General features: G+C 44.1%; 1 protein-coding gene across 1 annotated transcript in view; it reads left to right on the forward strand.

Annotated features, from left to right (window-relative positions):
• Nucleotides 1-1880: 1880 nt before the first annotated feature.
• The window catches only part of KIF5C (kinesin family member 5C), a gene marked incomplete at its 3' end in the record, with an annotated part of 134739 nt that continues 109505 nt past the window's right edge, over nucleotides 1881-27114 (forward strand). The window contains exon 1 of the mRNA XM_080927207.1: nucleotides 1881-2013. Within this exon, the coding sequence (XP_080783333.1) occupies nucleotides 1888-2013 (126 nt within the window). The 5' untranslated portion in view covers nucleotides 1881-1887. The remainder of the gene's footprint in view (nucleotides 2014-27114) is intronic.

Consider the following 27114-nt stretch of genomic DNA (forward strand, 5'->3'; position numbering starts at 1 on the left):
AAATCTGTGAGGTAGTATTGCTATTCTAATGCCAGAGGATAGGAAACAGAGTCTGAAGGAAGGTACATATCCTGTCATGGTGCTAGAGGAAGGACTCATGTTCAGCCAAGTTCCCCACTCAATGTGCTGTACTTTGTATTCAGACGGAACAAAGGCAATAAGGTATTCACTGTCTACAGACAGGACACTGGGCCAGTGAGTAAGGACAACCATCTGCAGGCAGTCTAGAAAATCCTTCCGTAGAGTCTTAGGATTGAAAAGTTAGTGTTGACCAAGTCTGAGGGACACCAGCTTTGGCCAATGCATTCTTGTAAGAGGTGGGAATACATCAGTTGTCTTCCAGAAACTTTCATACCGAGAGGTTCCTTCATAGAGTTACAGAGCTTCTGACTCTAGGTTTTTGTGCTAGAGGCAGATGCTAGGCTAATTTCAGGCCATCCATAGACCAGACGTGAAAACCTATCCCTCCTTATCTAAATTGGGGGATGACATGCATAAGGTGTTAGCACTTAGCTTGCTGATAGGTGAAAAGGGGTCTTGAGTAAGGTCAGAACAGAGACTAGGGTCTCTAAGGCAGTTTCAGTGCCTGCCTTCTCTCTGGTTTGCCTGTTTAGTCATTTCTTAAATAAATTAGCAAAACAAGTTGTATTCTGCTAAGTTCTCCATGTGTTTCAGTGGCTTTGGTCATATTCCTATCAACTTTCATAGGGTCCCCAAGATGCTTATTCACTGTTGGATGGGAACGGGCCAGTTCAACAGAGCAAATGGTCTGAAAAAATATCAGAAAAAAAAAAAAAAAGCAGGACAAATGGAATAGAAGAACTGACAAGAAGTGTCATATCTGTTAAACTGTAGACATCAATGATGTTATAGGAGAAGTGGGGGCCTAAATAGGTAGAGAACTGTGACTATGAAGGTCTGGGCCTGTCTTGGGTTTGATCTTCTATACAATCTGTTCATGTCTGCAGGAATCTAAGCATAATTAGAAACCGAACTATGATTAGTTGTAACTTAGAGGTCCTGTATTCGCTTTCCATTTTTCTTGTTTTGCTTTTTGAGGTTTGTTTGTTTGTCCTGACTTAGGACTCAAGCAACCAGCTTCAATCCTAAAGCTGTAAAGTAGCATGCTAAACACGCGGGTCTGTGAATTTGTTTTCCGACTTAGTTTTGCAGTGACAAAATCCTTGATTTTGATCGAATGTGAACTGTTACAAATTACCTACGTTCAGTTGTACACTGTTGGTATTTTTTCTTTCAGGAAAAGATGTGATCTATTTTTGTTTTTGTCTTTAATGGAGTTTAACTGGGAATACTATGACTCCCATTCTGTTCTTGGCTCGTAGAGTCCCATCAGTCCTGCAGTTCCCATGGGTTTTCACAAACTAATCCAAGCCTTGCCCTCCACCCACCTGCCGGTAGAATGGCTGACTACAAGTCCCGGGATGCGCCGCGCTCACACCCAGGGCGAGGCGGATCTCTGCAGTGACGTCACCGTGCCGAGGTGGGGCAGAGGGGCGGGCCTGGAGGTGCCGGAGCGCGGTGGTGCTGATGCAGGATGGCTGAGCGCGCCGGAGCCCGGGAGGTCTGAGCCGGGCGGGGTTGCTCCCTGAGCATCGCCTAGTCCACCCGCCGCGTGGCTGCGGGCAGGTGGGCCGGGGTCGCAGGACCCGGCTGGAGGTCAGCAGTGGGCCGGCCCAGCTGATACGCTGCTCTCCTTCCCGAGGGCGGCAGAGCTTCTGGGCGTCCAGCACAGGCTTGCGATGATCTGCTGAGAAGCTGCGGGAGGCGGCCTAGCAGCGGGCAGCGGTTGGTTCGCGGCCTCCTCGGTGGCGCTGCCCAGCTGGGCCCCCTACCCCATCCCCGTGTCCCCTCCTGCCGCGGCCCGAGATGGCGGATCCTGCTGAATGCAGCATCAAAGTGATGTGCCGGTTCCGGCCCCTCAACGAAGCGGAGATCCTCCGCGGGGACAAATTCATCCCCAAATTCAAAGGCGAGGAGACGGTGGTGATCGGGGTAAGTGGCCTCGGTGTCTTGCCCCTCCTCCGGCTTTGCACCATAGCCTGAGTGGAGATCCTCAGGACGCTATCTAGGACATCCCAGCGGGGCTAGGCTCGCGGGTGGACCGTACAAGAGCCCTTGGCGGGTGACTCCCCCCACGGCGGTGGTGGCGCGGGGCGGCGGGGGAGTGCGAGGTCCGCCATTGTTCGCGGGTGGGGGCTCGGGTGGGCCTATTGTTCCCACTCTCGCCGCTGCGTGGGCAGTATTTCGGCTTGCCAGCAAGTAGGATGCCCAGGCTTTGGTCAGAGTGTAAGCTCTACAACCCACAGATGCATCCAGGCAATCCAGGGTTCGATTTGTCTCAAGACCTTAGTAAAAAAGGTAGCGAGGAAAGGTGCAAGAAAAATCAAAATCTCCTGGGTCTTGCATAGGTGGTTTCACCTTGCTCCCCTGAGGATGGTGAGGGGTGCTCTTGGTGTCCCTAGGAGGTCTCTCATGTTTCCTGCTTCCTATCACTCCAATTGTCCTTTCTCTGCTGGACTCTCCCCAACCCCCACAAGATCCTTTCTCTCTAGTGTCTGCAGATAGCCTCATATGCTTCCTTTTAGATGGAGAGAAGATTCTCCAATCTGCTAAGAGACGGAGGTCAAGAGCAGAAGTTACTTAAGCGAATCCAGGGTCTTCCTTTTGATCACCCTTACTCACCTTTCCTCCCACATTGCTTCTTCCAACTTAGCTCCCTCTCTGCAGTCTGGCTGCTGGAAAGTATAGTTCTTAAGGGAATTTACTAAAGGGAATAAACTAGTCTTGTCCATGCCCCCTTTTTAGCCCGCTCTCCCTAGGGTGTGTGGCCCATGGTGCCCTCTTTGTATTCGAGCCGCGTGGAGAGGGACTGAGTTAATGCAAGCCTCTAGGTTCCCACCGATACGTTCCTGGCATCCCGCTCCAGGCTGCTGATGCAGCCTTTCCGTCTCCAGCATTGATTAAGTGATGTCATCTCCATCACTGAGCATGCTCGGACTATCCCCCTCCCCCCATTCCCCCAGTGACTGTTGTATTTAGGTCAAATGATTGACAGGTGACAGCTTTCTGAGTGTATAGCTAGAGAACGCCTAGCCTTTTTTAAGCACGAGGCCTGCGGTTCTTCACCCAGTCCGTCCCTAGCACCTTTGGCAAGACTGTGTGCTTCAGTCGCTGCAAAGGTCTTGGGCCAGCAGGTGTGGGTATTTTCCACCATCGTGGATTAGAGGCCAAGTCCTGGCCAGGGGGTGCCTTTCCCCCATGCAGAATATGATCTCTTTTCTTACTGTTTTCACTGTTATAGGAAAACCTCTGGATAGACCTCTGAATGCTCTGTGGATGGGTAGCCACTTACTCTGATATCTGACCTCTGGGGAAGGAACGGGATTTCCTCCCCTTTGCTTAGGGTTAACTTGCAGAAAAGATGTGTGCTACAATTATTGATGAGGTAACTCTATACTTAATGGCATATATGGGTTAGTGATGTATCCACGGCAGCCTGGAGCTAGTGTTACAACTCCTAGCCTGAGATCCCATCATTGTCTGACCTGCTGTTTCCTGAATGAGGTGTGGTTCAAGTGGAGTGGCAGTTGCTGGGGACTTCTAGTTCCTCCCTCGAGGCTTGTAACAATTTTTAAAGTAGAGATTGCTCAGTGCCTGAAAATGTTCTGGTGACCTTGTGCTTTGTTTTTTTGTTTTTGCATTTTCTCTCCGGATGTTTTAAAGGACCAGAAGTCCTTCTCATACCCACCTCTGCTTTACTCCCCATCCTCTGCCTTCTCCTTCCCCACCTCCTTCCTCTTCTACAAGGATCAATGAACTAAAGTAATAAATCCTCTTTGCAAAGCAGAGATTCTTAACTTTGGTGCTTGTACATGCTTGTTTCCAGTCTAAGTGTGAACAAATAAAACCAAGTTAAGACAAACATTTTAACAGAAAGTTACGGACGTGAATCTGCACACTGCAGTTCAGTCGTAAGGTGGTTTCTGATCGTCCTACCACTTTGCTGAAATCAAACATCATAGAGAAAAACGTTATCAATTAGCCTGATGACATTGCAAAGAAACAGGCGTTTTTGGGATCTTAGCAATTTCTCCAGTGTAACCTTCACACCCCAACACCCCATGGTAACAATATTCCTATTTCTGATAACACACATTAGTTTTGCTTGTTTTTCTCAGCGTAAAACCTTACAGTAGTTTGTTTGTTGTGTTTCTGGCAACCACATTTCAACATTATGCTTGTCAAATTGGTCTTATTTGTAGTGGTATTTCACCATATGAATATGCCTAGATTTACTTATTCCTTAGATAGTTTTGAAGAGGATCTAGCTTTGTAGTCCAGGCTGGCTTTGATCTCATGACCCTCCTGCTTGAGCCCCCACCAAACAGTGCGTAGCTGTTGAGAGACATCTATTTGGGGCTACTCTGGACGATGCTGCTGTGAACCTTGCTGTGTGCATCTTTTGGTTCATGAGTATATAGAACAGACTACTTTGAGATAGTAAGTGTTAAGATTTGTGTTGGTGTGGCCTTAGGACCCCTTTCCCTTCCTAATTGTTAATGCAGATGTAATTATAGCCTGGCAGCATGTATGGTCCTTAAACATCATGCGCAGTGTCCCCAAGTTAACAGCAGCATGCACGACTCAATCATAGGCAGAAGTGATCTCAGTGGGTACATGATGAGGATATCCAAGGACTGTGGAACTTAGACCCACCCAGAAATCTCACTTTCCGTCTCAACCAACACAGGCAGAGGAGGACATTTGGTGGAGTTAGCTGGTAGTTCGTGTCAGAAACCTGGAAGTTCTTAGTTTTGAAGCAGAGATCCACTTTTTTCTCCCTTTAAAGTCCTGTTTAGTTCTTATGGAGTACATCAAGAGAGAAAGGTTTTCAGGTGGAATTTCTAGGTCTCCCTTTAAAGAAGTGTGCAGTCTTGGAAGAGTCTGCTCACCATCCCTGTGCCCTGTTTGGAGCTTTCGTGCGAATCCTTCCCTTCCGCTGTTCCTCCGCCCCGACTTTACCATCCACAAACCTGTTTCTTTACTTTGAACGAATGATACTGTATTCATTACTTTCCTGTGGCTGTGATAGAATAACTATGGCCAAAATCTTTCTGTAAGAGTTTATTTGGGGCCCTGGCTCCAGAGGGAGAGTCCATAGTAGCAGGGGAGACACGGCAGGAGGCAGCTAGAGCAAGAAGCTCAGTGAGCCCATCTTCAAACACAAACTCAGGCAGAGAGAGCGAACCACTCAGGGAGAGTGAGGCTCCAACCGACTCTCGAAGCCAGTCCCAGTGACTACTGTGTCCAGCAAGGCCACACCTCGTAAAAGTTCCATAACCTCGCCAAACGACCCTACCAACCAGAGACCAGATATCCAAATACGTGAGCCTATAGGGGACATTTCCTATCCAAATCGTTACAGTTATGTTTGTTTTGTCTGTGACCTCACATGTGTTCCCTTGTATTATTATTCATGTTTGATTAAGTATCTAGTGATATTGTTGGCTACTGCAGAGCTAAAAACCATCCAGGTTTTGCTCTGGGGGCTTATTCATAGATGATATTGCAGCATTTATTGCTCTCTGTTAGCCTGGGAACCTTTAATATTTTTTTATTATATTACACACACACACACACACACACACACACACACACACACACACACGGTCAGAGGTGTGTTCCTCAGTTGTTTTCCATCTTATTTTCTGAGGCAGGGTAACTCACTGAACCTGGAGTTTGCCCATTGTGTAGGACAGGCTGACCACCGAGACGGGTGCCTGCCATTACACTGCCTACTTATGTTTAAGTTAGGTCTTAATATTTGTGTAGTAGGCACTTTCCTGACTTAACTATCCCTCCAGTCTCTACCTTGTTAGATTAACTTACCTCACTTAGTTTTATAAACAAGATGTGGGAGATAGTTAAAGCAAACAAATACTCGGAGAACATTAATTCTACTTAAAAGGCGATAGAAAAACCGGAGGAAAAATGCTGTGTTCAGCTTGTTGAAAACTAGGAGAGCTACTGACTCTGGTACTGAGCCAGAGTGGGAGGCGAGGGCTCATGATTAGAAAAGGCCCTTTTTCTTGTATCACATTAATTCTTCAGAGAAAATTACTGGATTTAGAGGGTTTCTCAGAGGACACCTTCATTATCTGCTAAAATTCTGGTGAGTCATTCATTACTGGGGGCCCTGCCTCTCAGCTGTGAAGCTTCTGTACAAAGGGAGATCTCTGGGTTGGCCAGTGTCTTCTGGTTCTTTAATACGGCAGTGCCCACCTCAGTTTCTTCCCTTTGGGTATTTCTGTTTGCCATTCTGAGAACGTAGACCTTGCTACAGATGGCTACTTTCCCCCAGAGACAGGGTTATCTCTGAGAGTCTTAGAGTCAGTCACAGACCCTGAATTGGCCGTGGGTGAGGAAAGTAACCTTGAGACCTAGAAGCTTGAATTATCTTTCCACAGTTGATGGCCAGAAAAGGAAGGGTGCCTGACAGAGACTGGAGATTAAGGTGTGAAGAAATGGGACAGTACTTGAAAATTTTTCTTTTGATCCACTCAATTTATTGATCTATCAAAGTAAGAATTAGAAAAAAACCAACTATTCAGCACTAGAACTTTGGTAAGAGTATTATTATAATTAAAAATAGTGTTTGATGACTCTTCCTTTAGGTTTATATCACTTCATTAGCAAGGTGCTGTAACTGTAGAGGTTTAGCATAGCCCAGATTAATTTTGTCAGTTTACACAGGTCAGAAACCCAGTAGGTTTTTCCATTTTGAGTCTCGAGGAGCCCATACCTAGCTGTTGGTAGGGCAGTGGTCTGTCTGGAGGGTCTAGGCAGAAGCTATAGCTTTGCTCGCTTGAAATTGGTGGGAGAAGTCAGTGGTTTGTATTCCCACTCCATGATCATTTAAGGTTTTCTTACCATGTTGTTAGATGATTAGTGTACTGGCTGGTTTTGTGTGTCAATTTGGAATTATCACAGAGAAAGGAGCCTCCCTTGAGGAAATGCCTCCATGAGATCCAGCTGTAAGGTATTTTCTCTCTTAGTGATCAAGGGTGGGAGGGCCCATTGTGGGTGGTGCCATCTCTGGGCTGGTAGACCTGGGTTTTATAAGAAAGCAAACTGAGCAAACCAGGGGAAGCAAGCCAGTAAGTGACATCCCTCCATGGCCTCTGCATCTGCTCCTGCCTCCAAGTTTTTGCCCTTTGTGTATTCCAGTCCTGACTTCCTCTGATGATGAACAGTGATATGGAAATGTAAGCTGAATAAACCCTTTTTCTACAACCTGCTTCTTGGTCATGATGTTTTGTGCAGGAATAGAAACCCTGACTAAGACAATTAGCAAGCTTAATTCTGTGTAAAAAGTCCCATATATCATATAACATTAACATATAATGGGGCGAGGGAGTGTGGGCATCTTTGAGGAACATTAATTGGCCTACCGTATGACACCATACTAGAATATAAAGTATTTTCATCAAAACAACAACAACAACAACAACACACACACAGATAGAGAGAGAGAACCAGACTAACTATTCACTCTTTTATCTGCCATTTCTTGTTTTTTCTCTCTGTAACTTTGCTTTTGCCAGGTTGTCATAAAATGTTAAATATCTATTTGAGTTTGGGGTTTTCTGCTTAGCAATTCTTTGTGGTTTACTTCTATTGTATTTATCCACATATAAATAGGTTTGTTGCTATTTTGCATAATAAATTTTTATTTTGTGCATGGACATACCATAGAGCTTAGCCATTCATCTTTTGAAGGGCATTTGGATGGTTTCCAATTGGTGTGACTATGAAGAAAGCTGCCACACACTTTTGCATATAGATTTTGTGTGAGCATACATTTTTGTTTCTCTTGGTTGAATGCCCAGAAGTGGGATTGCTGTATCATTTGGTAACTATATGTTAAATTCTGTAGGAAACTGCCAAAAAAGTCTTTTTTCAAAGTGGTTGGACCATTTTGCATTCCTGTCTAAAAGCAGTAACATTATAAGCCAAGGTTTTAAATAGCTTAGTCAGTCACTTTAAGTGTATGCTAAACTAGTGGTGTCTCAGTGTATCAGTCCTTCATCCCCTGTGCTCTAAATTCAGAGATGCTTTTAGTTCCTGAAAATAGATTAGTAATTTTTTATAAAAAAGCAACGTAAGATCGGAGTGCATGAACTCAGTGGAGTAGTTAAAAGCGGGCACATATTCCTCAAGGGTACTCACTGTTCCCAGGATGGAATATAGGTGCTTTATAATGAAAGATAATAGAGGCAGCTGGCAAATCAGGCAAAACTGAGCATAGACACCATGGTGGCTTGAATAGGTTCAGTTCCCATAGACTGACTCATCTGTTTGAAAGCTTGGCCCATAGTAGGTGTGACCTTGTTGGAGGAAGTGTGTCACCGTGGGCGTGGCTTTGAAGTCTTCTATGCTTAAGTCATGTCCAGTGTCTCACATAGTCTCTTTCCGATACCTGTGGATCAAAATGTAGAATCTCAGCTTTTTCTCATGACACTGTGCTTCCTACTTTGATGATAGTGGACTAAACCTCTAAAACTGTAAGCCAGTACCAATTAAATGTTGTCCTTTATAAGGCTTGTCTTGGTCACAGCAAGAAATACAAATTAAGACAGATACTTTAGCTAGTGGTGGCACTTTTTCCAAGTGCCTTAACTTTTCTGGGTCTCAGTTTTCTCATATTTAAAGTAGAGAGAATTGTATAACATGGTGATAGGCTAAAATGAACTGGCCATTGTGTGACACAAAGAAAATGCCCAGTGTTAATTATCTGCCAGGTTTTTTATCCCCTGTATAAATTTCCTCCTTTCCAGAGTTTAGCTATGTTCCTGCAGGTTCTTGCTGTACTTTGGCTCTCCTCTGAACACTCTTCTTGCATTGTAGGTATCTGTTCATCCCCTTCTTCTGCTTAAGTAGCCACTCTTCATCTTATCTGTGGAAGAAACTCATGTTCCATGTAGTTATAGGCTCCACTAGCTGCTTGTTTATCTGAAGTGATCAGGCCCAAGACTGCATGTATGTGTGTGTGTGCCTGTCATATTATAAGTTCCTTGGCCAGAGGTTGCTTGTTTGTGTATGTATGTATGTATGTGTGTATGTATGTATGTATGTATTAAGTGATTTTGTCTGCTTTACTGTAGTTTGTATAGTCACTTTGTAAATGTATTCTGACTGAAGTTGTTCTTTTTCTCTGCTTGGCAGCAAGTCTGCATAGTGCTGATTTCTGTGTTTCTTTAAATAACATGGGAATCACATGATTTAAAGGAGATATTCCTCTGTCTCCACCTGCACTCATGGCCCAACTCTGTGTGTTAAGAATAATATTCCACTCTCCCCCCTATTTAAAGTTTTCCCCGTGGTCTTTGCCTCATATGTTTTACCTGTCTTTTATTAAAAAGAAAAAGAAAAAGAAGGAAAGAAAGAAAAGAGAGAAAGAGCAAAAATGAGAGCCTGCTTCAGAATGGTTTCTATTGAGGAAAAAACAAATTTCCAAGCTGGGTCAAATTCCATCTTATTTCTTCCTTTTTTAAGCAATTAAAAGAAAATCTTATTTTTTTTGTGGCCGAGAAAGCTCTCCTTATCCACTTATTGCACATCAACTAAATTTCTTTTAGTAGAAATTGTTACCCACATTTGTGATCACTTGTAAATATGCAGAGACCGTGAGAGAACAGATGAAATCCATTCTAGTGTCTCTAGCCCCAAACATATGTGGTCAGCCTGGGAGGGATACCCAGACCTGCCATTTCTTAGTGTGGAAATTGGCTGGCCTGCATTGAGTTCTGGCTTCCTCACTTGGAAGATAGTGATAGCAGCAGTTCCCTTAGGGGAGGTAGCCGAGTGTGAAGCTCTTAATCCACAGATGCAGAGACTGTTACTGAATAAGTATTCAGAAATCATTCCCTTTATGGGCCTACTAGTGGCTGCTTCTCTGTACTATTGTGGGAAGGACTCACCTTGGAAAACCCCAAGTCTTCCAGAGCTTCCTGGTGTCTGGAGAAGGGACCAGGATGCTTCTGTGAGTCAGGTCATTGGCTTAGCTCCCCTCCTTCTGGTGGCTCTCAACCTTCCTAACACAGCGGCCCTTTAATACCGTTCCTTGTGTTGTAGTGACCCCTAACTAGAACACCGTTTTCACTGCTATTCGTAACTCTAACTTTGCTACTGTTATGAATTGCTATGTGAATGTCTTTGTTTTCTGATGGTTTCTTGGGGCCATGACCCACAGGTTGAAACCCTCCTCTCAATCCGTGTTCCATCTGTAGTGTATTCTAGCTCAGTGATGACCCCCCCCCTTCCCTGCAAGCATCTCATCCCCTTTGCTTTTGCTCCTTCAGCACCTCCTTAGGTACTCTGGTCAGTCTGCGATCCCTATTCCCGTCAGAAGGGTTAGCCCTTTCCTATATTTTCCCAGTCAGGCACAGTATGTACATTTCTCCCATTGGGCTGAAAACCCTACGAATGCCAGGAAAACAAGCTTATTCTTTCTGTTCTCAAGACCTGGAATGGTGCCAGGAAAAGAGATGTTTAGGGAGATGTCTGTACAAAGGCAGCCTCTCTTGCCTACCTGAGGCTGTGTTTATTTGCTTAGGACACAATCCTGACATCTCTGGCTTTGGAAACACCTTCCTAGCTTAGCTACATTCTTGGCTTTGTTATTATTGTTAACAATAAGAATAGCTTTTCTCTGACCTGGGTGTGGTGGTATTCACTTGCAATCCCAGAAGCTATGAAGCTGAGGCAGAAACATCTTCAGCCTGGGCTGCATACTGAGATTCTGTCACAGAAAGGAAAAACTAGTTTTTAATAGTTTTTGAGGGTGCTTTATATATATATAAATATTTCAATGAATATATATATATATATATATATATATATATATATATATATATATATATATTCATTGAAAAAAGTCAGATCATGAAGGCAGCAAAATGGCTCATTGTTACTGACCGGGAAATACCAGTTAGCATTTCCCTGTATATACCTCTCCTTCCTGTATACTTGGTTTTGAAGTAGATTCTGCTCCATAGCGTGCGTTCTAGAGCTCAGCTTACTAACTGGCGTACTTCAGACATTTGCATTTTGAAGACTCTTTATGATTTCAGTGTTTTCTAATCAGTTAACTGCTTCAAACTGAGGGGTTTCCTCCATTTTCCACCCATTAAAAAGGGATGTTATCGACTCAGTCCACCAGCCTTCTTTGTGACTTTGCCCAGTTATTTTGGTAAAATGTGTCAAGATTGCGGCATAAAGGTTAGCTCTGATTCTAGTGTGTCCTCAGTCTGTGGAGGGAGCAGCTCGGGGTGGAGAATCTTGTCTTGTGTCTTACGGTCTCGCTTCCCTGCTTGCCCTGTGGAATTGCTGCCAGCTCGTCTCATCAGACAGTCCTGTCTGTGCTAAATTAAATTCTTACCAGACGTGTGTTCGTCACGCACTGTTAACCCCTAGATGCAGAGCTCAGCACTGCCTTCAGACTTTCAGTGTGAGCTGTTGGGGTTTGTAGGTCTCTTGTCATTTTCAACATCCCAGAGGATGCTGTTTCTTCCAGGTGATCAAAAGCTAAATCTGTCTCTTGAGGTAGAGCAAGATAGAGGCCAGGATTGTAATCTTAAGGAGAAATTGGATGGGTATACACATCCAGCCTTTTCTGTGCTGACACTGGCTGGTTTATGATGGCGCCGGAAACTGAGGCACTGAGTAGAGATCAAATAGTCTTCTCAGAAAGGCTTTAGAAAGAGGATCTTAGTTTCTTTTTTCTTGGTCACTAGCTACTCCTAAAAAACAAAACAAAACAGAACAGAGGCGGATGCTTGCAGCTAACCGTCAGACTGAACACGAGGACCCCAGAGAGGGAGCTAGAGAAAGGACTGAAGGAGCTGAAAGGGTCTGCAACCCCATGGAATGAAGAAAATTGCCAACTAACCAAGCCCACCACAACTCCCAGGGACTAAAACACCAGCCAATGAGCACACATGGAGAGACCCATGTCCCCAGGTGCATATGCAGCAGAGGATGGCATTGTCTGACATCAATGGGAGGAGAGGCCTTTCGTCCAGCAAAGGCTTATTTCCCAGTGTAAGGGTGGTTGGGAGAGGGAGCACCTCCATGGAGGCAATGGGAGGGAGAGGGGGATGGAACTGGGGGTAGGGGAAAACATCTGAAATGTAAATGCAGAGACTATTCAAACCAAACCAAACCAGAAAACAGTAAAAACTCAAGTGTACATCAGAGCAGAAAGAAACAGGCACACTCTCATGTGATTCAGAACCAGGCTTAACCATCATCGCCAAATAGCCAGTCCCCCCGACCCCCACCCCAGGCTCTCCTAACTTTTCCCATATTCTCTAGATTCCTTTACGGTAGAAATTTCATGTAAGCTGATCCCCCACGCTTCATTACATACCTGTAAAAAGTCAAGACCCTTTACTGTAACTGGAAACACCACAGTAACTAAAGTACTGCCAGTGATTCCCTGCTGACAAGCAGCCGCTCCCCTTGGATTGGATTGTCAGGTACTGTTGATTCCACTGGGGGGAGAAAACTGTTCTTGCCAAGCTCACCTTGAAACAAATGGAGGCTCTACAGGGCTCCATCCCTTGTGGAGGCAGGAGCATGCACCCAGCGGTGAGGCAGTTCTGCCAACACCATCCTTTCTAATCAAGTGAGGGTGGTGGTGCCTTTTCAGGAGGCAGCTGGAAAAGCTTCACACTCTATGACTTTGCTTTGCTGCCGCACGCTCCCTGGCTTTGAGGCAGCTCGTGGCGTCGCCAGGGACAGGCAAATGCATGCTGTCTGTCTTCCAACCATGGTACTCGGCCTGGTTTGATCAGCCAGCGATTTGGAGAGGCTCTTTCAGGTATGTTTGGGAGATTTCCGTCTTATCTTTTCATCCTTGGTGTGAATTGGATATTGGGAAACACTTTCTCAGGGAGTGAAGGGGATATTGGAGAAGGCGAATGCGGTCCAGCACATAGGGAAAATAGTCCAGTAGTTTCTGTTTTCTCATTAAAAGACAAGAAAAACCAATTCAGGTAATTTGTTTTGACACTTTGCAGGGTGTGTTCTTAGGAGCGGCAGGCTAATACTACTTTAGAAGCATCTTTTTTTTTTTTTTCTTTTTTTCTTTTTTTCTTTTTTTTAGAAGTGTTTTCCATGACGATCTTGGCTCCATAGCACCAGACTGCCGAGTCTCAGGGACCTGTCCCGGGTTCCATACCCGGCTTCACTCCAGTTCATTGCTTGCCCTTTGCCTCTAGAGGAGCCCAGAGCTGTCTGCTAATTCTCTGGGGAGGTTGTTCTGTAGTTTTCCTCAAAGCCTGTCTGGAACCTTGCTCCTCAGAGGTTATTGATTTCCACCTGAGAGCTGGGGTAAAAAATTGCTGCCTCTGACATCTGAGACTTGGGAGAGTGGCCGGGGGGGAGGGACTTATTTCTCCTATAGCTGCAAAGAGAGGGACAGATGCCCATCTGATTGGCCAGTGTCTATACCTCTCTTAGATTTGATTTCTGATGGACTAAGGTCCTGAATCAGTACTTTCTGTGTTTGACTTCTATGGTAAACCGAGGTAAACTGATCTCCGCAGGGCCTAGCTTTTTTTTGGGCTGTTTCTCTCTCCTTGTTAACTGGCAGTCACAGTAGCTCACAAATCCCAGGCCCAGCTGAGCTGTCTCAAGTTCATGCAGGCTTGGGTAACAGGGGAGTAGGATGCTGGGTGAGGAAAGGAGGGTTTAATTCTCATCACCTGACCTTGAATTTTATGTCTGTGTTGGGATGATGGGTGCAGGGGCCCTGCTTAGGCCATGACACATAAGGAGTATCTGTGATTGTGGTGTATTTCTTGGGTTGCTGTTGCTAATGCCATCATGATCCATTGAACTCATGATATATGTTATCAAGTAAGTTTATGTTTATGATATATATGAGAGAAACATTAGCTCTAGAAGAAAAGAATGTGCAACTCTTTAGGAAGTACTAAACAAAACAGCAGAAGCAATTATCTGTTTAGACGAGTAGGAAGCAGCGTCCTGCGCCCTCTGTCCTAGACAAACAGTGGTTTCTTGTGCTTACTGAATTTCTATGGTAAACATCGGTCTTCCCAAAAGGCATCCTTCAAGATTTATTTTGTACATTCTTCTGATCTAGATGTTAGATGTTAAATATCTATATATTTGTCCAAAAACATCTGCAAAGGGGAAAGTCGATATCTGTTTTGTCATTTCCTATCCCTGGTGGGGGGCAGGGAAGGGTGAGCGCTGTGCTCTCTGGTTTGCTAGTTTGGTCCTGTGACTCCAGGCTCAGTTGAAAGCCTGTCTCAGAAAGTAAGATGGAGACAGAGCCCCAAAGGAAGACACCCTGAGATGATCTCAGCCTTCAACACACGCAAGTGAGTTTGTGCACCTGTCCCCCAACCCCCGAGTCTATATAAACCAAATCTAAAGTAGTAACAAGTCCATTGTAAGGAATTTGATGTTAAATACATTCATTATCACTCAAAAATGTTCAAAAATGTTTCCATTTTTAAAGAGATGTTTTGTCCATTGTAACTTTTTTTGGGAGTTCCCCTGTGAGCTGCCTAGTCTGGTGGCCACTGGTCACATTTGGTCTATTGAATATGGCTCATTCATGTTGGGATGTTTGGTAGTTACAAAATATATATCAGACATTGAAGACATAGTTGTAAAAAAAACACAACAAAACAGCACTTCCCTCAACCAAACCAACAGACAAAAACCCCGCAGTAAAAGACATCATAGGAGCCATTACTCGTGCAGAGATATTTTGGATGGAATGTTTTTGACTGCATTTTTGCTCTATGAAGATGGGACTAATACAGAATTTAAAATTGCACCTGAGACTAGCATTAGTTCTTTTGGATAACGTTGCCCTAGCGTTTAAGTTCACCGTTCCGACTTTAAAATGGGAGGTTGTCGTTCCTCTGCAGTGTATGGAGGGCCTGTTGTGTATTCAGCCCAGCCAAGCATCGTGAGCCCTGCCATCAACAGGAAGGAAAAATGAACCTGTGAATATCTGTCCAGAGAAGTGGGAACAAGGCCTTGCTTTGTTTCTCTGTTGGGGACAGCAGGCTGAGGGACCCTTTGCCCCTTCGTCTTGAAGGATCGACTTTGCAAATGTAAACTTGGCTCTAGTTACTTTGCAGTTCTCCATAACCATTTTCTCCATTCCAGTTTGTAAACACCAGTGTCCTTTCCCCTTCCCATGATACGGGGAGACCGAGGGTCACTTTTGAGAAGTCCTGGGAGCAGCAGCCCAACAGTGCCCCTATTAAGGACAAGATTTTTGGGGACTGGTGACTAAGGAATGAAACTGAGAGCACCAAAATGTGACTAGATCCCGTGGGTTCTAGGAAATGCCGCCATACTACCTTGCTTCCTGGCTCTGTGGTCAGCCCTGCATCAGCCTTGCAGCCAGCGTTTGGCAGGAGCTCCAGGCTCAGGTCCTCTCACCCATGCCTCTACCGCTCCTGAAGCTTGAAGCAGGAGACTTGCTTTCGATTTCCAGGCAAGAAACACCACAGTGACTGGAATCCGCCCTGTGCCCTCCCCCTGTCACTGCGATGTCGATATTGCTTGGTGTAGAAATGATGAGATCTTTTGTCCTGGAAACACATTTTCCATTAGCACGGTGACTTCTAATGAGGCCACTCTGCCTAGTGGGATAAAAGCACCCATTAAGATGTGGGGGACACAGAGCTGGACTACAGTAGGAAGCCAAGGAAACCCTTTGTCACTATTAGGTGCCTTTTCTTTGTGTATCTATGGGAAGGGCTTGCCTTGAAGGTAAAGAAGGCTGCACAGCCCTTGCAGGAATCGGATTCAGTGCTGAAAATATACTCCCCTCCCCCCAGGCCCCTGGTATCTGGATCAATGCAGGACTGATCGATCCTCTTTGTAAACGGTGGAAAACCGCAATGAGTGCAATGCAATTACCACAATAAAGAAGCCACCAAAATCATCACAAATTTGCCATTTGATGCTTCTATCCTCCCTTCTCCTGTTGGTTTGTTATTGTTAAAACATGAATACCAATCATGGATAGACAAGTAGCCCAGCTTCCCTGTGGTATAATACCTTTAAATTGAGACTTTTCAGAGATTGCTTAATGTCCACGGGGCTGACAGAGCATTTGGCTGTGTCTATTTGACACTGAATTCTTCATCTTGCACTTACTTTACATCATACTTGCTGAGCTGCTCTATGCATGGGGCTGTTTTCACTAGTTCAGTTAATTCTACAGAACTTATTAACCAGAAGCAGATTTCCTGGGTCGAGTGCTGGGAACACATAAGTCAGATCCTATTAAATATCAGCCTATTGTTTCCCACAAAGCCTCTCCTAATTCCTACAGCCTTCAGGGATGTGTGACTGGCCCATCTGGCAGCAAATCCGTGTCTGAAGTAAAGGAACTGAATCATTTGAAAGGGTGATTGGAATGGCTGTGGTCTAATGAAAATCCATAGGGATTTCCTCTTCTGGTCTTTGCTGGGGTGTGTGTTGTGTCCAACCTGGCAATATAAAAGGACAGATTTGGGGAATCACTGTACCATATCCCCAGCATCCAATGGCTGTCAGAACTGAGTGGAGGTGCCCATTTATATTTGGAATGACCTCAAGGCTTTTCTCACAAATCCCAGATACGATTATTTCTCCCATTGCACTGGATGAGCATTAATTAGCCTGTATCTAGCAGCGCCCATGGGAGCGCTTTACTAGATAACCTGGTGTGTGCCGTGCTGACCGAGTCGGGAATCCAATTTTCTGGCGGATGGAGTCACACTGCACAAAAGAGATTATTTCACATTTTGAAGGTTATGTGTCATCTAAGGACCAGCACTCTAGTCCTTGAAGAGAACATTTACTAGTCCCATCTTCCAGTAGGCGCCACTGGCAAGCCCTGGTATTCAAAGGCAGCCAGAACCAACTGAGCTGAATCAGATAAGTAGAAGGAAGGCTTGTGAAGAGACCCAGGCAGGGGAGGAGGTAGAGACTGTGATTGGAAGGCTGTGGTCCTTCCCTGATGCCTGTGTTTACCTCCCTCTGTCCCTCTGTCCCTTCCTCCTTCCCTAGAATACTTCTCTCTATTCCACGGTTTAGTCATTTAAGCCCAGAGACCCCTCCCTGGATCCTTAACTATCACACTGGGCACTGTTCACTTAAAGTAATGGGCTTGTGAAAGTGTTATCTAGGACTTCAGGTAAATCATTACTTTAAAATTTGGTAAATCAAGATACTAACTAAACAGTGCCGAAGGAGATAAAGAGAAAAGAAGGTCACAGTAAGCATTTTACAGGGGAGGGAAGGAGGGCAGCTGACTACTTCGAGTCCAAAGGACAGAGAAGTTGCCAGCGACCACGCCTGGGAAGCGGGTGTGGAGGAAGCAGGAAGAGACTCAGACAGCAAGGTCTTAAAGAGGCCTTGTGGAAATGAAATTTGTCTAGGCCAGCTTGTTTTACTGCTGTGGCTTGTGACTGGGTTAGAAATAACTTCCATAAGACATTTCTTCAATGCTGCCTCCCTTGGCCCCTCGGGCTCCCAGGAAGAACAAAACAATTAATATTTGCTTTCCACAGTTTTATGGCTGATGGTGTAATATAGAACATTAATTTCCCATCAGTCCCAAGTACTTTCACCTGTTGGATGCCTTTGACTTGATGTCAAAAGGATGAGCAAATCTCATATAATCCAAGTAGCTGAGGGATCAAGTTGTTCTTTTTACTGGAGACTGTATTAGATCATCACAGTCCCAGAATCGCATGCAACAGTGTGTGTTGTAATTGAGATAGATACATTCCACACAATGTTTTAGTCGTGGTATACATGTTATTGCATTGTGGTTGAGACTTGAGTGTTTGGTATCTGGCATATGCTGTGGTTCCTCCATATAGTAGTTTCAAACTATGTCTGTCGGCCTTTTCTATTATTGTTAATAACTGGAGATTGAACCTCACACTTCTTCATTTTCGATAAATGCTTTCCCACTGAACTACCTTTCCTACATTTTGAGGGAAACAGAGTTTCTTCTTCTTCTTCTTCTTCTTCTTCTTCTTCTTCTTCTTCTTCTTCTTCTTCTTCTTCTTCTTCTTCTTCTTCTTCTTCTTCTTCTTCTTCTTCTTCCTCCTCCTCCTCCTCCTCCTCCTCCTCTTCCTCCTCCTCCTCCTTCTTTCTTCTTCTTCTTCTTCTTCTTCTTCTTTGCAAGTGAACACATGTGATGCATGTGTGCTTCCCTGTTACAGGACCTACCTGGAAATACAGATGCTCCTTAAGAAATACAGTCCATTTCTCCACTGCTACAGTTTGCTTCTAGACTGCTCTAGAAGAGCTTTCGTGTTAAGAATTACACACAATTCTCAGTGTGTCACTTTGGGGGAGATGGCAGAAGCATTAAGAGGTGGGACCTAGTTGGAAGATCATAGGTCATTGGAGTGTGCCCTCAAAGAGGTCTGTGCCACCCTGTATTCAGATCCTTTCCTTTGGCCATGTGCTCCCACCATCACAAGCCCAAAAACAATGGGATCAATTGATGGACTTACACCTTTAAAACCAAGTAAAAAACATCTGTCTAGTAAGAGAGATGAGCAAACACACAGGCACATTGGAACACACACACACACACACACACACACACACACACAGAGGCAACACTGACTGAATAGTTTCACTGAAGACGAAACATAAGACTATGTCAAATTTGGCAAAGTGGTTTTATATCATAAGTAATAAAAATTCTTTTATACTGAATATTCATATTTTGAATTGAATGTATTCAGATTCATTAAACACAGGAGATGATTGCTCTGAAATTATTTCCTTTTCTACTAAAACCTGGAACCCACATACAAACACTCCTCTCTTGGTTTGGAACATCCTAATCTTAAAAAATTATTTTAATTTCAACTGAAGGTTCATTTCATAAAGGAAGATGAGACCAAAAAGCTCTAAATTGGAGACATTAATATAAATGAGCTACACTTAACATTCTATTGATAGTCCTCGGCTCTGAAAGGAAAATGTCTATAATTTATCTAAATTGCCTTGAAAAAAAAAAGAATGAGACGTTTCCTTCTTTGGATGCTTGTTCCCCTGTGTTCCCCTCATAAGCAGGCAGCAGAGCCATTGAGTGACTGTTACTGCTCAGCAGCTGTTTTCTTCATTTTAGCCAGTGCTTACATCTCAAATAAACATACGTACAATACCCATAATAGATCAATCTGAGCCACAAAATTTGAGATTCAAAACTGATTCTAGATTAACTGATCTGCTTTGTTAAAGGATGGTTGGTGACTTGAACTTGCTTATTCTAGGGAACAGAGGTGAGGAAAGAGAGGGGGGTAAAAGAAACTCACTGATCACAGATACTTTATTTCGTCTGTTTGTTTTTTTTAAACTTTTTTGTTTTATTTTATTTGCATGTATGTCTGTATCCTTCTCTCTGGGTATGCATATATGTACATACATGTGTCTTCAGGTGCCCAGGAAGGACAGAAGAAGGCATTGGTTGGTTCTCCTGGTGTGAAAGTTGCAGGTGACTGTGAGTTATCTCACAGGACCTTGATTAGATCTTGGGTTCCTGAAAGCACTATTAACCACTGAGCTCTCTTTTCGTTTTACTCTCTTTACTTCAATTATAAAATATTTTTAAGGTCTTATGCATATTCAGGAGAATAAAATTTGGAAGGTAGAAATGCCCTTATTTTGTCCCTGAATAACTGTTCGATGTGGGTTAAATTATTTCAATACCATGTTTATCAATTCAATTTTAAAGTTGAATTGGAATTTAAAAGGAATATGTAATAAGGTACAGGTGGGATAGCTTAACTGGGTAAGTATTGAGTTTGCAGGACATCATATGTGTGTGATTTTGCTTGGTCTTGAATCTGTAAAATTTTTTTACAGATATTGTGTGCTTTCTGGTCTTATTTTTAATCTTTATGTATCAAAATAGTTTCTTGTTTCTGGGAAATCTGATGGTGGAAAAGAAGAGAGCATTAAAAGCAAGTTCTGTTTAGGTAGAGTGTGTGTTCGAGTGGTCACAGTAAAGAAACTGCTGACATGCCCACTCCATGATAAAGAAAGGCTTTTACTGTAGGTAAGAAAGAAAGAAAACAACTAGGGGCGTGTGGAAGACTTCAGAGCACAGAGAAAAAAATAAAGTAGACTGGCTATGGCTTGACCATCTGTGAAAGGATGGAGGAAAGAGAGAAAACTGCAGAAAGACACACACACACACACACACACACACACACACACACACACACACACACTCACACACATCAGCATATCAGGAGTAGCCAGGGACAAAGAGTATTCCTTCAAATATATAGCAAGCACTTGTGAACAGGGACTGAGGGAGGCTGGAGGCCTGCACAGGCCTTGCTGTACAACCACAGGTACTTGTCAGTGGGGTCATGGGTCCAGAGGTAAGGGATGTGACTCCTTTTGGCAGATGGGAACTGGTTTCAGAAGTTCCCAAGGAATGCCGGCTTTTGTTTAACTACCAGGAATCCTTTCCTAGCCCAGATTAAGCTGGAGGTAGACTCAGTTTTGAGTCAGTAGTAGGCCTGCCCTTTTGGGGAGAGAATGGGGTACCCTTTGAACCTGACTGTATTAGTCTATTAGCCCACTTCACTATCAAAACATGCTATCAGAGTGGCTTAGACAACAGAAAGTTATTTTCACACTGTTCTGGAAGCCAGAAGTCTGAGATCAGGGTACCAGAGTTGAGTACTGATGAATTTTTTGCTTTCCGGGATTAAAGACTTTCTCATGTGTCTTACTCTCCAGTTAGCAGTCAGCACTGCTGTTGAGAGAGAGAGAGAGAGAGAGAGAGAGAGAGAGAGAGAGAGAGAGAGAGAGAGAGAGAGAGAGAGAGAGAGAGAGAGATCTGGTGTTTCTTCCTTTCTCTTTTTAAGGATACAGGAAACTTATTGGATTAGTGATTCCCCCATTTAGGACTGACTTCAACATCCAAGTTTGGAAACAGATACATCTTCATTTCTAACAAGGCATGCTGTATTCTCTAACAGATTAAACTTGCCCTGGAGGTTAGAGCCTATGGTGGCATCCTGGCTTTTTCCTAATAACATGGTCAAGATTCCCCAGCAGAGAGCCTGATGCGAGCCCTCTTAGAGACTAGCTGTTATAAACGGTGAAAACAAGACCCGTTCCAAACCTGCCCATAGGGAGCAATGCCAGAAGCATGCCAGCCTTCCCTCACTTCCCTGCCCCATGGTGTGGGTTTATTAGACCTGGAGGCCTGTGTATTTAGAGACACATCCCTGACATGGGTGTTTCTGTTTTAGTGTGGTATAACAGACATAGGTTGATAGCACTGATACCCTTCCTCTCTGGAACATCATAACAGTGGTTTTTTACTTAAGGAGAAAAGAGAATTCCAGATAAATGCTTTGATACAGAATTGAGAATACCCTGGTACCGAAAGAGGATAATAATTCTCTAAGCATCTTCCCCTTATCTTGCCTCACTGGAGCTTCCTGGGACAAAAGACACCCACAATTAAGAACCACAATGAGAGTTAACAGCCGTTTAGGACCCAGCTACTCAAAGGCACCATCTTCCAAAAGTCAGCATTCTTGTGAGAATTCTAGAGCTGCTGTTTTTACTTTCCTTTTTGTTTTTAGGTACCATTATTTATTTTACTAAGAAACCCAAGAAATAATTCAGGTCATAGCTTAGCACACAGGCTCAGAGATAAATACCTGACATGCTGGTTTCGTGAAATGATAATTGTTTGTGTGATATTCTCTATTGTCTGTCTCATAAACCCTTTGTGAAGCTAGTCTTCTTAGGATTATTACTGACATGAGGAAACACTCTGACCAAAAGCAGGTTGAGGAGGAGAGGGTATTTGGCTTATACTTTCAGGAACCTGGAGGCAGGAGCCAGTGCAGAGGCTGTAGTAGTTCAATAACAGTGGCCCCCATAGGTTATGTATTTGCATGTTTCATCACCGGAGACTTTTGAGAAGGATTAGGAGGTGTGGTCTTATTGGAGGAAGTGTGTTACTGCAGGTGGGCTTTGAGGTTTCAAAAGCCAGGCCAGTTTCTCTTTCTCCTTCTTTGTCCTTAGATCAGAGTGTAGCCCTTAGCTATTTCTCCAGCACCACGCTGTCTTGCATGCTGCCATACTTCCTTCCAGCCAGGATGATAATGGACTAAATCTCTGAAACTCCAAGTAAGCCCCAGTTAAATGCTCTTCTTTAAAAGAGTTGATGTGGTCCTGGTATTTCTTCACAGCAATAGAACAGTGGCTAAAACAGGCCATGGAGGGGTGCTGCTTACTGAATTGCTCTCCATGGCTTGCTTAGCCTGCTTTCTTATTGAACCCAGAACGACCAGCCCAGGGTTGTTCCTTCCCACAATGGGCTGGGTCCTCCCCCATTAAAAAAAAAAAAAAAAAAAGCCCTACAGCGTTGTCTGCTTGCAGCTCAATTTTCTAGAGGCATGGCTATTGCTTGTTTACATAAAATTAGCTAGGACACTGGTTCCCACCTAATGAGTGTGATTTGCAAACCAGCACATAATAGGTGCATGTATTGAACTGTGGGGGGTAGGTTATAGATTCTTGTCAAGTACTAGATTTCCCACCATGCTGTTGAACGGCTAGAGAATATTAAAACTCATCCCTTCTCTCTCTCTTCCATCAGAAGGTGGACCTCTTCTAGCATGGAGGTATAGAGGCTTCCAGGCATCTAGAATAAAAAGCCCTATATGAAGCGATTCTGTCCAGTCTGAAGAACATCAGCTTTCCAGTTTACTTGAAGCAGAATGGGTGGGTTTATGTTAAATGTCACCAAGTCATCTATCAGATCAGTGGTTCTCAACCTTTCTAATGCTGAGATCCTTTATAATACAGTTTCTCATGTGATAACCCCCAACCATAAAATCATTTTTCTTTTTTTAAAATAACCATTCCAGTCGTTTACACATCAAATGATATTTCATTTCCTGGCTTCCCCTCCACAAGCCCATAAAATTATTTTCATTGCGACTTCATAACCTTACTTTTGCTGCTTTTATGCATCGTGGTTTCCAGTGGTCTTAGGCAACCCTTGTGAAGAGGTCATTTACCCACAAAAAGGTTGCAGTCCATATGTTGAGATGTATGTGGATACAGGTCTTGGGCAGTGAAGCTCATGAGATGCCTCTCTGTGGTAAACAGAGTAATGATCTCTAAACTTGTTTACGTCTTAATCCAGAACTGTAACATGTTATTTACCTGTATGAGAAGAAATTAAGATTGCAGATGGAATTAAGCTGACTTCCAGCTGACTTTCAAGTAGATTATTGTAGATTCTCAAGGTGAGCCCACTGTAATCACAGGGATCATTCAGTGAGCAGAGGGAACAGAAGAGCCTGAACCATTGAGAGGAAGAAATGAGGACCACCATTGCTATGAAGATAGAAGAGGGCATGGGCCAAGGGATGCAGGGGCCCCAGAGACTGTCAAAGAGGAGGAGGAAGCATCCCTCTTGAGCCTCCAGAAAGGAGTTCTGATGATATCTTGATATTAGCTCAGCGGGACTCAGGCCAGACTGTGAACTAAGACCAGAACTATGAGATCGTAGATTTGTGGTGGTCGTGTCTGTGTAGGTTAGAGGTCAACCTTGGGTCATTTCTTAGGAGCTATCCACTTTGTTTTCTGTGACAGGATCTGTTACTGGCTCAGAACAGGGACCCTCCTCAGTGATGGAGTGACACGCACATGTCCCATGACCAGTTTCTAAGGATCAAGCTTGGGTCCTCCTCTCAGATTGTTACTTTGAAACTCTAGATTTGTGGTAAATTGTTATGCTGGCAATGGGAAACTAGTACTGTCTGCCATGGCTTTGCTTTGTATCTTTTATAAACCAAACACATGTTTATTTACTAGAAGTAAGATGAGACAACAGTACTGTTTTGAAGAGTTTGCTTTCACCTTAACGACCAATAGACATCATTCAGACATTCCGTGTGCAGCGGGAGTGTGCGTGTACGTGCCTTGCTGGTGCAGTAGAGAACCGTAGCAAACGTCTGCCGTGCGAGATGGTAAGAGTAGTTGGTTTAGAATTGAAAATCACCGATCTGTATACTTGGAAACTTAAAATGGAATTACGTGACAAGGCATATAAAGCCTCTGTCTTACTGTTTCATTTTATTTCTGTCTCCAGACTGCTTTATGGCTGAGTTTCCCAGCAGTCTGAGCTCTTGGGCAGACACAAGTGGAATAGTAGAGAGGATTTGTACCTCTTTCGAAGCAGAAGGTCCTAGGCCTGCATTGCTTGTTGTAAGACATGAACTGGATAGTTCCTACTCCACGCTTGCCTTTCCATAGACTCCTTAACAGTGGGGTCAGCAGAGTGGCCCAAGCCATGGGGATTTCTTCCTGCAGAATCCTGAGGTGGATTCCACTCTCTCCTATTTCCTGTGCATAGTTCCAGATCTTGTGACTGAATGTAGTCCTGCGAGATCACTGAGACAGCAGGGTGATTTCAGACCTCGGACAGCCCCTTTCCCCTATTTTCTTTATAACCTGCACCTCCTGGTGCAAAGACAGTTAAGGTTTGGCCCTATCTCAGACTCAGGTTGCTCTTCAGCTTCATTGAACCCGTTTGTGCTCTACCTTCTTTGTTCCTTGGAAAGTGGTTCCACAGAGTGTGTGACCTACCCATTTTGCCTTTAAATGCAGCTCACTTTTTGTATTCCTCAAAGATGGCTCTATCGCCAGTTCTGTCTATTTTGCAGACCTTGAGGCCGTGATATCCTTATAAAGTACCTCCCTTTACTCTATATAACCACTATGGATATTTGGTCTGAGTACCCCATTCCTCACCTTGGTCTTTCTTTGAGTCCATTGGTCTGGCCCCATATGGGATGCTTTCCTTATCTGTGATGGTTTCATGCGACTCCCAAGTAAGCCCACTGTTTACCCCAAATTTTCTAAATCAACCTTGGATATTCTCTCTGTCACAAGAGGCAGATGGCTGAGGCATGCCCCTGTGTGTCTTTTTCATCTCAGAGGCACCTTTGGCTCTTTGCACACATGCTGCCTCCTTTCTGACAGTGACTGTCACTGTGAAATGACATTTGCATTTAGTCATTTCCATAGCAACCTGGAGCAGGGACTGACACTTCTGCTTTCTAATTATAAACTGGCTTTGGGAAAGGACTTAACAAGCATTTAGTTGGCTTTTTTTTTTTTTTTTTTTTTTTTTTTAGTTGGTAACAGTGAAGAGGACCTTGAATGTATAGAAAATGATCACTGCAGAGGCCACCGTGGCTCTTGATGAGGGAAGTACAGGGTGGGGTGACAGCAGGGCCCTTGGTCAGGAAACGGTGTGGTGGGGAGCTTGGCTGGAGATGAAATGTCTCCTGATGTTCATGGCCAGTTCTGAATGGGTTGTCTTTGAATCATTATAACATGCAAACAAAACCAAACCAACACCACAGTGCCGTACTATGACAGAAAGTAAAGATGAGTAATTGCTGACATGGAGCTGACCAGAAAAGACACAAACAATAGTTTGAGGTGATTTTTGCAAAAGGATATATGTAGTCAGCCGTCCAGGGGAACTGTTCATGTGATTGCACTTGTCTGTAAATTAAAAATAAAGCAGTATGAGGATACTTTCTACCTGTGTAGTGACACACTTGTCCATCCACAGATGTGGGAATTGGGTTCAGATGCGTCCTCCATCCCTTCTCCACAGACACCAGAATCAATGCACTGTAGTTCCTTATATCTGTAAGTGGTAAATTTCCAAATGCAGACCTTACACTAGTGATCTAGGGGGAAACCCTCAAGATACATTAAGTTAAAACAAACAAACAGGACGGAGGCAGAGCTGTATGAAATGCCCCTTTACAACTGGAGGAGGCTGGTGTTAAGGATGAGGGTCTGTTCACGCACAGAGGAAGCTGGGGTGACAGGTGAGGACCTGGGGCTACTGTTGGGCTGTAAGAGTGATCAGCTGGCAGCTGTGTGTGTGTCCATGTGTGTGCATCTGTCTGTCTGTCTTAATACTCACTAAATCCACTTGGTGCTGCTTGTATGCGGGTGGGTGTGGGACCATCTACTGTAGCATGGGTAACCTCTTAGGGCCCACATCTTGGAAGAAATCCACCCCTGATTTTTTTTCAGAATTGATCACTTGCCAATAGGTTCTCAGATAAGGGTGGGTCTTCATAAGTTCCTCCTCCATCCATGCTGGCTTGATCTTGTGAAAGTCTTAAGTGTGTAGTCACAGCTGCTCCGGGGTCATGCATACAATGGCCCTGTCTGGAAAATACTGTTTGGAATAATATACGTCTGGTAAATATTGTTTTGCTACAGACTCGTGGCTGTTACACTTTTTCTGCCCCTTCTGCCATAATCCATGAAGCTCGCCAGGGAGGGGGGGTCTGCTAAAGCTGTCTCATTTAGGGATGAGTACCCTATAGTGTCCAGTTCTCAGCCTGGTGAGCAGTTGTGGACTCTGTGCTAATTGTCATCTATAGCACAAGAAAGCAGCCACACATTACAGACCATTATCATTGTTCTTGTATATTCTTCTCTCTCTCTCTCTCTCTCTCTCTCTCTCGTTCTCTTTTTTTTGAACTTTTTGTTGATTCTTTGTGAATTTCACATAATGCACCCTAACCCCACTCATCTCCCCATCCCTCTGTATCAGCCCCCCACTTTTGAAACCTCCCCCACTAAATGAAAGAAAACAATAAAATAAACCACCACCACCACCACCAACAACAACCACCATCTTCTTGTGGAAGCTATGGTATGTTACACCAAATAGCTTTACTTGCAAATAAATGTTCATTGCAATGAGTCATTGGTCTGGTTCAGGGCCTCTGGCTTCTGCTACATTATCAATACTGGATCCTCACAGGGATTCCTCTCAGATACCCTGCTGTTGTCCTGTGTCAGAGAGAGACTACAGCTTTGGTTCAGCAGGACTGACCCCATTCCAGCTGTGCATAGATGGGGGAGATAGTTGGAGATCAACTGAAAGCCCTTGACCTGGGACTGGGTAGTTGATAGGTTGGTCAGCAGGCCAGC

Source organism: Micromys minutus (assembly GCF_963924665.1).
Source record: "Micromys minutus genome assembly, chromosome: 13".
NCBI lineage: Eukaryota > Metazoa > Chordata > Mammalia > Rodentia > Muridae > Micromys > Micromys minutus.